Source organism: Euprymna scolopes, chromosome 31 (genome assembly GCF_053919585.1).
Source record: "Euprymna scolopes isolate OS-2025 chromosome 31, ASM5391958v1, whole genome shotgun sequence".
Lineage (NCBI taxonomy): Eukaryota > Metazoa > Mollusca > Cephalopoda > Sepiida > Sepiolidae > Euprymna > Euprymna scolopes.
The window spans coordinates 2552670-2563354 of NC_136512.1; the positions used below are offsets into that span (position 1 = coordinate 2552670).

Consider the following 10685-nt stretch of genomic DNA (forward strand, 5'->3'; position numbering starts at 1 on the left):
ATTCTTCTGACGTCACTATTCAGCTCACTAACCTGATCATTATTTTTGTACAAAATTATTTTTGTTATTATTTCTAAAATTCCAAAGTTGTGATATAAATATTTAACATATTTTATTTTTCTAAAATACCTAATCCGTTTCAATAACATTTCTTTTTCTCTAATGGATATTTCACATGCAAAACACCTACATCGTTATCATAATAATCTCCTCACTTAGGTGACTAGATGATGCCCGGGAGTTCAAAATATAACAATATAAGTAATCAATGGAAAAAAAGAAACAATATGCTTACATAGGATGATACAATATGTAGGTGGAATGCGATTGGCTTTGCTAATACAGTAATTAGCATAGTCAAACTTTGTTGCTTTGATTCTTCTGACGTCACTATTCAGCTCACTAACCTGATCATTATTCTTGTACAAAATTATTTTTGTTATTGATTGTAAAATTCCAGTTATTATATAAATATTTAACATAATATTCTATTATTTTTAAATATCTGATCCGTTTCAATAACATTCTTTTTTCTTCTATGGATATTGCACATCACTATAATAATAAGCTGTGTCTGGTGCCGTGTATTGAAAGCCAGTTGTGTCAGTGACCCCGCTTCATTTCTCAAATTTTTTTTATAAATAAATATTTTTCTATCTTGTTTTTTCATAATTTTTGGATATGTTACTATTTGACACCCGACGTAGGTTTCATTTGTTTCACTTGAAATTCAATATTTTTTGCGTTATTATAATGCAGACGCGCCGAAAGTTACACCTTTGAAAATCCCTTTACTTAAACTATCACCTGTCAGTTGCATTAGTTGCTCCATAGAAGCACCATAAGTCCATGTCTAAAAAGAGACAAGAGGAATGTGTCTGTAGTGAACTACTACTATGATGCTGCTACGGTATGCTTCCCTTATTTCTCTCTTTCTCCCTACTTTTCTACTTTTCCCTTCCTAAATACTCCGCAAATTTTACCTTTTATTTTTATTAAAAAAAATTATATATATATATATATATATACATATTTTTTATTTATTTATTTTTTTTTTACATGGAGTTCACCACTTATCAAGGCCCAATGGCCATTCGGGGATAAGGGTTATGTGTGTACAGTAATCAATGGGATAGTGTAGTAATAGTATTGGAGAATTTGTAAGGTGTCATTACTTAGGGGGGGGCGGTTCATCAGGAATTTGTTTGTGTTGGACTTGAAGACATCCAGGTTGAAGTCGAGAGGGAAACAGGCAAGCGGAACAGAGTTCCACAGGCGTGCAGTTCTAAGAAAGAAGCTTTGTTCATGGTATCTACGTTTTGATTTAGGCACAGATAGGGAGTGGGGAAAATTATTGACGGTGGTTTCAGCTAGTCGGGTGTTTTTTGAAAAAGATTGGCGAGGGGGGACCAGAGAATGGAGCTCAGACGAGCACCTGGCATGGAAATAACGATAGAACAATGACAGGCTCGCTACGTCTCTTCTGTGTGGAAGAGGTTGCAGAGTAGAGAAAAGGGCATCCCCCACCAAGCCACGGAGTCTATTTTGTACTCTGTCAAGGCAGGATAGGCTGTTTTTAGCAGCCCCCGCCCAGATGTGGCAGCAGTAAAAGTACGCTTGTTGAATGTTATTCTTTCAATTACTTTTGTTTATGGAGAACACATTAAAAAAAAAAAATTTTTTAAATGATTAAAACGGAACGAAATTTAAATTTCCATCCCATTTTTAAAACAACCTTGAAATAGAGCATTCTCCGCAAGTTTTACCGAAAATAGAAAATAGAATTTGAAGAAAACGATCGTATTTGTTTAGTAAGACACAGGAGAGTTCAAAAGGGAGGTAATTTTCCGTTTCGATTTAAACAAGATGGCCGCAATTTTCACTAATTCAGTAATAGGTAATTACAACTGCATAATTTGGAAGCTAACATTGTAATTCATTAGAATTAACAAAAAAAAAATCAGTAGAGACCATTGTTTTTTTTTGTTTTTTTAATTTTATTTATCGACTATAAAATTTCATTCTGATAGTGTAGAAGCACCTTTCGGGCTTGTGTCTTGTTGATGTAAAAAAGCGAAACTCCGCGATCTAAAACGGAAACCGAAACGATAAGGTGTTCGTTCCGTTTTCAGACCGGCGTTTCATGTTTCGCTTTTTTCAATTATCTCAATGTGTTGATATATTTCAAGTGTGTATTTCTCAATGAATTTGAACTAAAAATGACTCCTCGTGTAATTTTATTAAAAAAACAAAAAACAAAACATTTTTAATGCTTACACAAAATTATTTTCTCGCTATCAATTCGATACAGTATTTTATAATTTTATCGATTATCCTTACATAAATTACGTTACATAATTTTTCACCTTGTAATTCGTTGATTTCAGTTAAGTTTTCCTAATTAAAACCTCAAAATTAAAACAAAAAATATATTATAAAAGCTTACCTCAAATGCAAACCAAGAATAAGGCGATACAACATCATAGAAAAGTTCAACAAGTTTTTTGGGGGCAGTGCTCGCCATCTTTTTGTCAAGGGGTCAAAGATTTAAAAAAATATTTTGTTGTTTTTATCTCAAACTTAAACCAGAATAATAATTTCGAACACAGATTTATTCTGTAAATCTAGAATATAAGAATTACGATTATCTACGAACAAGAACAGAGCAGACGATGGTTATTTTCCTCTAGGTTCTTGTATACGACGGGAACGCGTTGAAAATTTGTTTTTATTTCGTCACGGTTATAGTCAGCTAACGTACTTCCTAAATTCTTGCGGAGCGCCACCGGAAGCGGTGACAAAGCAAATCAGTTCCTTCACTTTTATTATGTATTGCTGTTTTTTTATGATGTTTAAAATTTTGTTATTTGAATTTCAATAATTTCATTAGTTATTTTGATCTCGATAATTTTATTTATATACTTTCATAAACATATATTTATTATATAAATTAAAAAAAAAATATTTTTAAAATTAAAAAAGATTTTATTTTTAAGTTTTTTAATTTTAAAAATAAATTTTAAAATTAAAAAAAAACAACTTATTTTTAAAATTAAATTTTTTTTTATTTTTATGATTTCATAAACATATCTTCCTTATAAAATTTCAAATAAAATAAAAACTTTTATTTTTTTTAAATTTTGTTATTAAAGTGCAAATAAAGACTAATAATTGTGTTATTTTCATCTGTATAATTTTGTTAATTTTTATTGTATATTTTTCAATAATATCCTTTTCTTATATTTTATTTCAATAAATCGCTTCACAATAGAAATACTGAAGAACAATAAAAATGAAGGAACTGATTTGCCTTGTCACCGTCTTCGGAAATTAGGAAATACATTAGCTGACTATAACCGAAAAAGTGCTTGTAAGGAATGGGCACTCAGAAGATTTCAATCCTTATAAAGTCAGTTTCGAATATTAACAGAGAAACATGGGTTAGTCCTGGTAATGGCAGAAACACTAGAGGATGACCTCCAATCAGTAATGGAATGGGGACAAAAATGGATGGTCACATTCAATGCCGCCAAGACAAAACTGGTTTCATTCAATAATTACAAGAAACCTTCTCTCCCACCTATAGCAATGGCCAACGACTCTTTATCTGAGAGTACGTCTCTCAAGCTCCTTGGCCTAACGTTCACAGGAAACATGAGTTGGAACAATTACATCGAGAGCATTGCCAGGGCCGCTGCGAGGAAGGTGGGCTCTCTCTACCGTGCTAGAAAACTTCTAACACCCGAAAGTATCCTGTACCTCTACAAGGCCACTATTCGCCCATGTATGGAGTATTGCTGTCATATTTGGGCTGGTGCATCGGCTACTAGTCTCTCGCTCCTTGACAGGATTCAAAAGAGAGTCGCAAATCTGATAGGCCCTAAACTGGCATCTAAGCTTCAGCCTCTGTCCCATCGTCGAAACGTTGCATCCCTCTGCCTGTTCTACAAGTATTATAATGGTGAATGCTCTGATAAACTGCAAGCACTTGTGCCCCCACGACGTAAACACCCTCGACAGACCCGACAAGCTGCAAAATCCCACCCCCACACAGTAGAGATCCCTAGATGTAAAAGATCTTTCTACTCCAGTAGTTTCTTCCCCAGAACTGCTAGACTTTGGAATTCCATTCCAGGTCCCTGCTTCCCCAACTGTACTGACATGCATAAGTTCAAGTGCAACATGAACCAACATCTCGCCGCCCTAATTACCTACATAGTACCCCAGTAGATGTTTCCCCTGATAGTAGCCCCCTACACCAAAGTGGCAATGTGCCTTGTTTGGGGTGAAAATGTAATAAAAAAAAAAAAAAAAAATGGTTGAATCCGTCTACGATTTGAAAGCTACCTTTTTTTTTCTTTTCATTGATAAACATTTTTCAGATGTTGAGTATTGTCTGCTTTTTTTTTTCTTTTTTAAATAAATCCCACCTTGTCAACTAAGCTCCAACCCCTGTCCCATCTCTGCAATGTTGCATCTCTGTGCCTGTTTTACAAGTATTTTAGTGGAATGTGCTCAATGAACTGATATGGAGAAGTTTAAATGTCTTTCCTAGGCATGGTCCCAAATAGCAGCCCCTTATCTCCAAGTGGACATATGTCTTGTTAAGGGTGAACGTAAGTAAAAAAAAACAAAAAAACAAAAACAAAACAAAAACAACAAAAAAAAAACATGCACAATAAATAAAGTTTTTTCTGACTGTTTAAATATAACACCTGGTTCTTTTCATTTATTACATCAGATAAGCAACAAAGCTGTCGTTAATTTGAAAATTGAACAGGTGTTTTGAGACAAGCAATCCGTCTGTCTGTTTTTCTCTCACGCGAATACAAGTAATCTGTTTCTCTGATATTTTATGTGACTGTCTTTTTTCCACTGTTCAACAAGATACACCTGAAGAAGGTCGGAGGTTATATTAGTCGAAACGTTCTGAAAAATAACACCGGAGATGAGACCAGTCATCCAAATAATGTAAATACAAAACTGATTCTTGTTATAAATGGTCCTCACAAGTAATCAAATATAGTTTTTTTTTTTTTATTTGGGAGTCACCACTCATCAAGGCCCGAAGGCCACTTAAGGATAATGGTTAATGGATGTAAGGTGGTAATGTATTAATCGTTAATGATATAAATTAGGCAGAATTTGATTATTTATGAGGACGACTCAACAAGAATTTGTTTACATTAAATTTGAAGGCTACCATGCTGTATTCAACTGGGAAGCACAACAGCGGAACAGTGCTCTGCAGGAGGGCACTTTTGGGGAAAAAGCTTTGTTCATGGAATCTGCGTTTTGATTTAGGCACAGATAGAGAGTGGGGGAAATCGTTTATAGTAATTTTAACTAGTTGAGTGTTTTTTGCAAAAGTTTGGCAAGAGGGGACTATAGATTGGAGTTCATTCGTGCATTTGCCATGAAAATAATGAGTTCTCCGTACCATTTGATCGTCTCTCTTTTTGAATAAACATTTTTTACAGGCATCAATGTCCAAGTGGGTTTATCAGAAGACAAGAAGAACCAGAGATTATGAATACAAGATGCATGTATGAGTTTACGCACACACTGAGAACCGAAAATATAAAATTTATTAGTAATTTGCAATCTCTCTGGATTTTGACTGACCCATAAACAAGGCATGCTTTTTAATTCGCAATATATAATGTAGTATTATATAGGCGTGCCGGAGCAATGCCAGATAATCCTGATCGATTGTTAATATTGTTAAATGCTATGTAGCAGAAAATATTCCAAGAAAATGTTTTGACCATTTAACTTGAATCATGATGGAGATGATTAAAAAAATATTTATTGCTAATTTTAATTAGTTTAAAGGGTAATGATACTATGATTGTCTCCAAACTAGAAAAGCTATGAAGTTCAATAGTTAAACTACCACTGAGAATTTTTGCATTTCATAAACTTACCTTGGTTATTATCCATAGTGCTTGAAAAAAGTGCGTTTATGACTAGGGCTAGGACAACAGCATATTCTTTTCATTGTTTTGACTCTTGAGTGTGTACCTGTTGATATCTTATATGCTTTTATACAGAGTGATATTGCTCTCAGTTGATAAACTGTGTCTGTGTCGGATATATACTCGAGAGTCAAAACAATGAAAAAATATGCCGTTGTCATAGCCCTATTTATGACAACAAACGAAATCTTCCACTTTCTGAGACAAATGGCGGTATACTGAATGTAAGCAATGGATAGTTGCAAATTGGAGGTATCTGGCATCTACCCAGATACGTACAAATCGTGTTTGAATCAATTTCCACTTTATTTATGCCGTTATATTCATTTATTTACGACTGAATGGATTAGTTCAACCAGGTTATTTAGGGTTAATAAAAACACATTGTTTTTTTTTTTTGCTTTTTTTTTAATAAAACCTTGATCCTTGCTCCTTTAATTGAAAAAAAAAATTAGGGCTTGAATTACATTTTTCGAGGAGTTATAAGCTTGGAAAGATGGGGTGGAATTATTCACTATTTTCACGAAATTTCTGACACTGCTACCGCTTCTCTGTTGCTGAAAATTAATGCTTGTATAACATACTAGCATTTCAGCCCGGGTGTTTGGAGGTGTATGTTGGGCAAAAAAAAAAAAAAAAAAGCGGTAAAATTTTTTTAACTTTGACCCGTATTATGACCCCTTAACATTTGTTTTGAGCTCCAATTAAGTTATTAAGTTAGATCCATGTCCAAGGAAATTATATCCAAAATTTAAAGTGTTTAGACCCAAAATTGTCGGAGGAGTTTGGTAGAATTCTCAAAGGTCAAATTGTTGAACTTTGACCCCTTAACAGCCAAATGTCTGGCCGAAAACCGATTACAAAGATTTTCCCAAATCTCAGTACCCTGTATATAAACTTTCGAGTCTGTAGACTGAAAATTGACAGTTAGTGCGTTGAAAAATGTACAGACACACACACAGAGACACGTTCGCTTTTTTTTTTTTTCTTTTTTTTCCTTACATTTTCACCCCAAACAAGGCACATTGCCACTGTAGTGTAGGGGGCTACTATCAGGGGCCACAGTTACTGGGGCACTATGTTGGGATTTGGGCAGCAAGATGTCGGTTCACGTTACACTTGAACTTCTGCATGTCAGTACAGTTGGGGAAGCAGGGACCTGGAATCGAATTCCAGAGTCTAGCGGTTCTGGGGAAGAAACTACTGGAGTAGAAAGATCTTTTACATCTAGGGATCTCTACAGTGTGGGAGTGAGATTTAGCTGCCTGTCGAGGGTGTCTACATCGTGGGAGCACAAGTGTCTGCAGTTCGTCAGAGCATTCACCATTACAATACTTGTAGAACAGGCAGAGGGATGCAACGTTTCGACGATGGGACAGAGGCTGAAGCTTAGATGACAGTTCAGGACCTATCAGATTGGCGACTCTCTTTTGAACCTTGTCTAGGAGCGAGAGACTAGCAGCAGATGCACCAGCCCAAATGTGACAGCAATACTACATACATGGGCGAATGGTGGCCTTATAGGGGTACAGGATACTTTCAGGTGTCAGTAGTTTTCTAGCACGTTAGAGAGAGCCTACCTTCTTCGCAGCAGCCCTGGCAATGTTTTCAACATAATTGTTCCAACTCATGTTTCCTGTGAACATTAGGCCAAGCAGTTTGAAAGATGTACTCTCAGACAGGGAGTCACTGGCCATTGCTATTGGTGGTAGAGAAGGTTTCTTGTAATTATTGAAGGAAACCAGTTTAATCTTGGCAGCATTGAATGTGACCATCCATTTATGTCCCCATTCCACTACAGATTGGAGGTCATCCTCTAGTGTTTTTGCCATTTCTTTAGTTATGTGTTCATTTGTTTTCCTGTAATGCCTGTTATAAAGTGTGGTGTCATCAGCATATATACCCATCTCACAGGCAGTTTTGTCGGGAAGGTCATTAATAAATATTAGGAACAATAGAGGTCCAAGGATAGACCCCTGAGGCACTCCCACATTTATATCACACTGTTTAGATGTACGAGCATCGAGGACAACCTGGATTTTTCTCTTATCTAAGAAGGATTTAATTATGTTAAGTATTCTACCAGTGATACCGTATGATTTAATTTTCCTGAGGAGACCCTCATGCCATACCCTGTCAAAAGCCTTAGATATATCTAGAGCTACCGCTCTGCTCTTCCCCGCTTTGTCTAGTGAATGGTATATACGTTCAGAGATTACAGTGAGGATGTCTGCTGTGGAAGGGCTTGTCTAAATCCATATTGTTTGTCAATCAGAAGTTTAGCATCTGTAAGGTGACGAACTAGAGCATGGTTAACTATGGTCTCAAACATTTTGGCGAAAAGTGGGAGGAGGCTAATAGGGCGATAATTTAATGGGTCAGTTCTTTCACCAGAATTCTTTAATACTGGTACCACAGAAGCAGTTTTCCAACAGCCCGGGAAGCATGATTCATTAAGGCATTTGTTGTAGAGTTTGGAGAGAACTGGAGCTACTTCGGCTGAGCACTTTTTTAATAGCACTGCTGGGATGAGATCAGGTCCACATGCTTTTGAAGTGTCAAGGTTTTTTATGATAGCATGTATGTGAGCAGGGGCGATTTGTAGATCGTCTAGCGTGGCGTCTGTCCGCAAAGGAAAGTCAGGCAGGGGCTGGTTGAAAGGGTCCAGTATGGAGTTTGAGGCAAACCGGCTGGCAAGCATATTAGCCTTGTCGGTTGCTGAGCAAACAACCTCGTGATTGTTGGTTAGCGGGTGAATTGTTGATTGCACTTTTATATATATAATAGATCGAACACTGAATAGCAAACAAGTTCTTTTTGATTTTAACACTGGCAGAGCACATTTAAACTGATTCAACATGTGTCGCCAATGGCCAGTGCAAAACTGCTATGCATCTGTCGTGTACAGAATCCCATCAACTGTATTTTACAATGCAATTCAATTCTTTTCGCTTTCAATGAAGATTGGGTATTTATTTGCTTCCCCACTGAGCAAATTAGGCACAAGGCCGATTTTTAATGTGAGGAATGAAGGGGAAATGGGGACCAGCTCCCCGGGGAGTAGGGGAGCTGGATAGTGACAATTGGTATGAAGAGTTGCCCCTACATTGACCAAGGTCTTATATGTGGGGTTGACCCCACATATGGTCTTTGCTTGCAGTATGTATTTATTTGCTTCCCCACTGAACAAATTAGGCACAAGGCCGTTTTTTAATGTGGAGAGAGAGGGAGGGGGGAGGGAAAAGGGGACCAGTTCCCGAGCGGTGGGAAATGGGAGCTGGATAGTAACTGTTGGTATGAAGGGTTGCCCCTATATTGTCCAAGGTCTGATATGTGGGGTTACCCCCAAATATGGTCTTTGCTTGCAGTATCTGCCGGAACAGATGGTATTTATTTGCTCCCCCACTGAGCAAATTAGGCACAAGGCCGTTTTTAATGTGAGGTAAAAACCAGCTCCCCTTAAAGTAGGCAAAAAGGGGGCACTCTGGTTACCAAAAATAATAATTGTCCCAGTATAGAGGGTTTCCCCTCCATTGACTGGTACAAATTATCTTAAGTGCAGCATCTGCCGGAACAGATACTACACTTTGATCCCGACCCAAAGATCAAGAACCGGCGCGATTACAGGGAACTCTCAATGAACATTGAGAGAGAGAGAGAAAGAGAGAGAGAGAGAGAAAGAGAGAGAGATGCATACATAACATTTGAACGTTGTTTTAAATTTGATTGCCAACAAGCAGGTGTGACTTTTTTTTCACCTTTCTGTACTCGTTTACACAGAACATTTGTCAATCAAGCTTTACATTTTTGAATTACCCGGGGAGATTGTGCGTGCCTCCCCATGAGAACAGTACACATCTGGTAAAAGGACCTCAAATGTGGGGAGCCGGGCTTCCCCGAAAGGGTTTCTCACTTAGTGTGCTACAAAAGTTATTCACAGCTGTTTCAAGACTGTTTATTTTAAGTTATACAATGCAACATAAAATCTGTTCAAACAATTAAAATTTGTTCAAACAAATATCAAACAATTAAAATTTGTTTAAATATCAAACAATTAAAAGTTGTTCAAACAAATATCAAACAATTAAAATCTATTCAAACAATTTACAATTAAAACAAACAATACAAACTATACAAAAAATAACCCAAAAAACAAAAATTTGTTGTTTTAATTTTATTTATTGAAAAAGCAAGTTCAAGGCAAATCAATTTTTTAAGAACTAATAATTGTTCAAGAAACAATACTCCAAGTCTCTGATTACCTTAATTTAATTAATTCAATAAAATCTTTTTCTTTTTTCAGTAAAATTTTTTGCAATCATTAATTTATTAAACATTTCATATCGTGTGTTATAAATTCTAGTTAAAATCAAACAGAAAACACACACACACACACACACAAAAAGAAACCTAGGTCAAAAGCACAGATCTTGACCTTATATAACATTTTATAATTTATTTAATAAAACACCGGTAAAATAAATCGAATCTCATTTAATGCTGTGGTTTTCAAACTGTTTGACCTGGTGACTTATTTTTTGTTTTGTTTCAAAGCTTGTAGAAAAAAGGCAATTAAAAAAAAATAAATAAATAAAAAATAAAAATAAAACCAAAATTTAGCATTTAAAATTAAATAAAAATATCTGACCGACTATTCCCACAATAAAAATGTTTATTTGGAACTTTTTAGCTTTCAGATGGTTGACA

At 35.9% G+C, this 10685-nt stretch overlaps 1 protein-coding gene across 1 annotated transcript in view; it reads right to left on the reverse strand.

Moving 5' to 3' along the window:
* Positions 1 to 2689, reverse strand: part of LOC145255592 (glutathione S-transferase kappa 1-like) — a 29408-nt gene extending 26719 nt beyond the window's left edge. Inside the window, exon 1 of the mRNA XM_080114070.1 lies at positions 2447 to 2689. Within this exon, the coding sequence (XP_079970196.1) occupies positions 2447 to 2524 (78 nt within the window). The 5' untranslated portion in view covers positions 2525 to 2689. The remainder of the gene's footprint in view (positions 1 to 2446) is intronic.
* Between the last annotated feature and the right edge of the window lie 7996 nt (positions 2690 to 10685).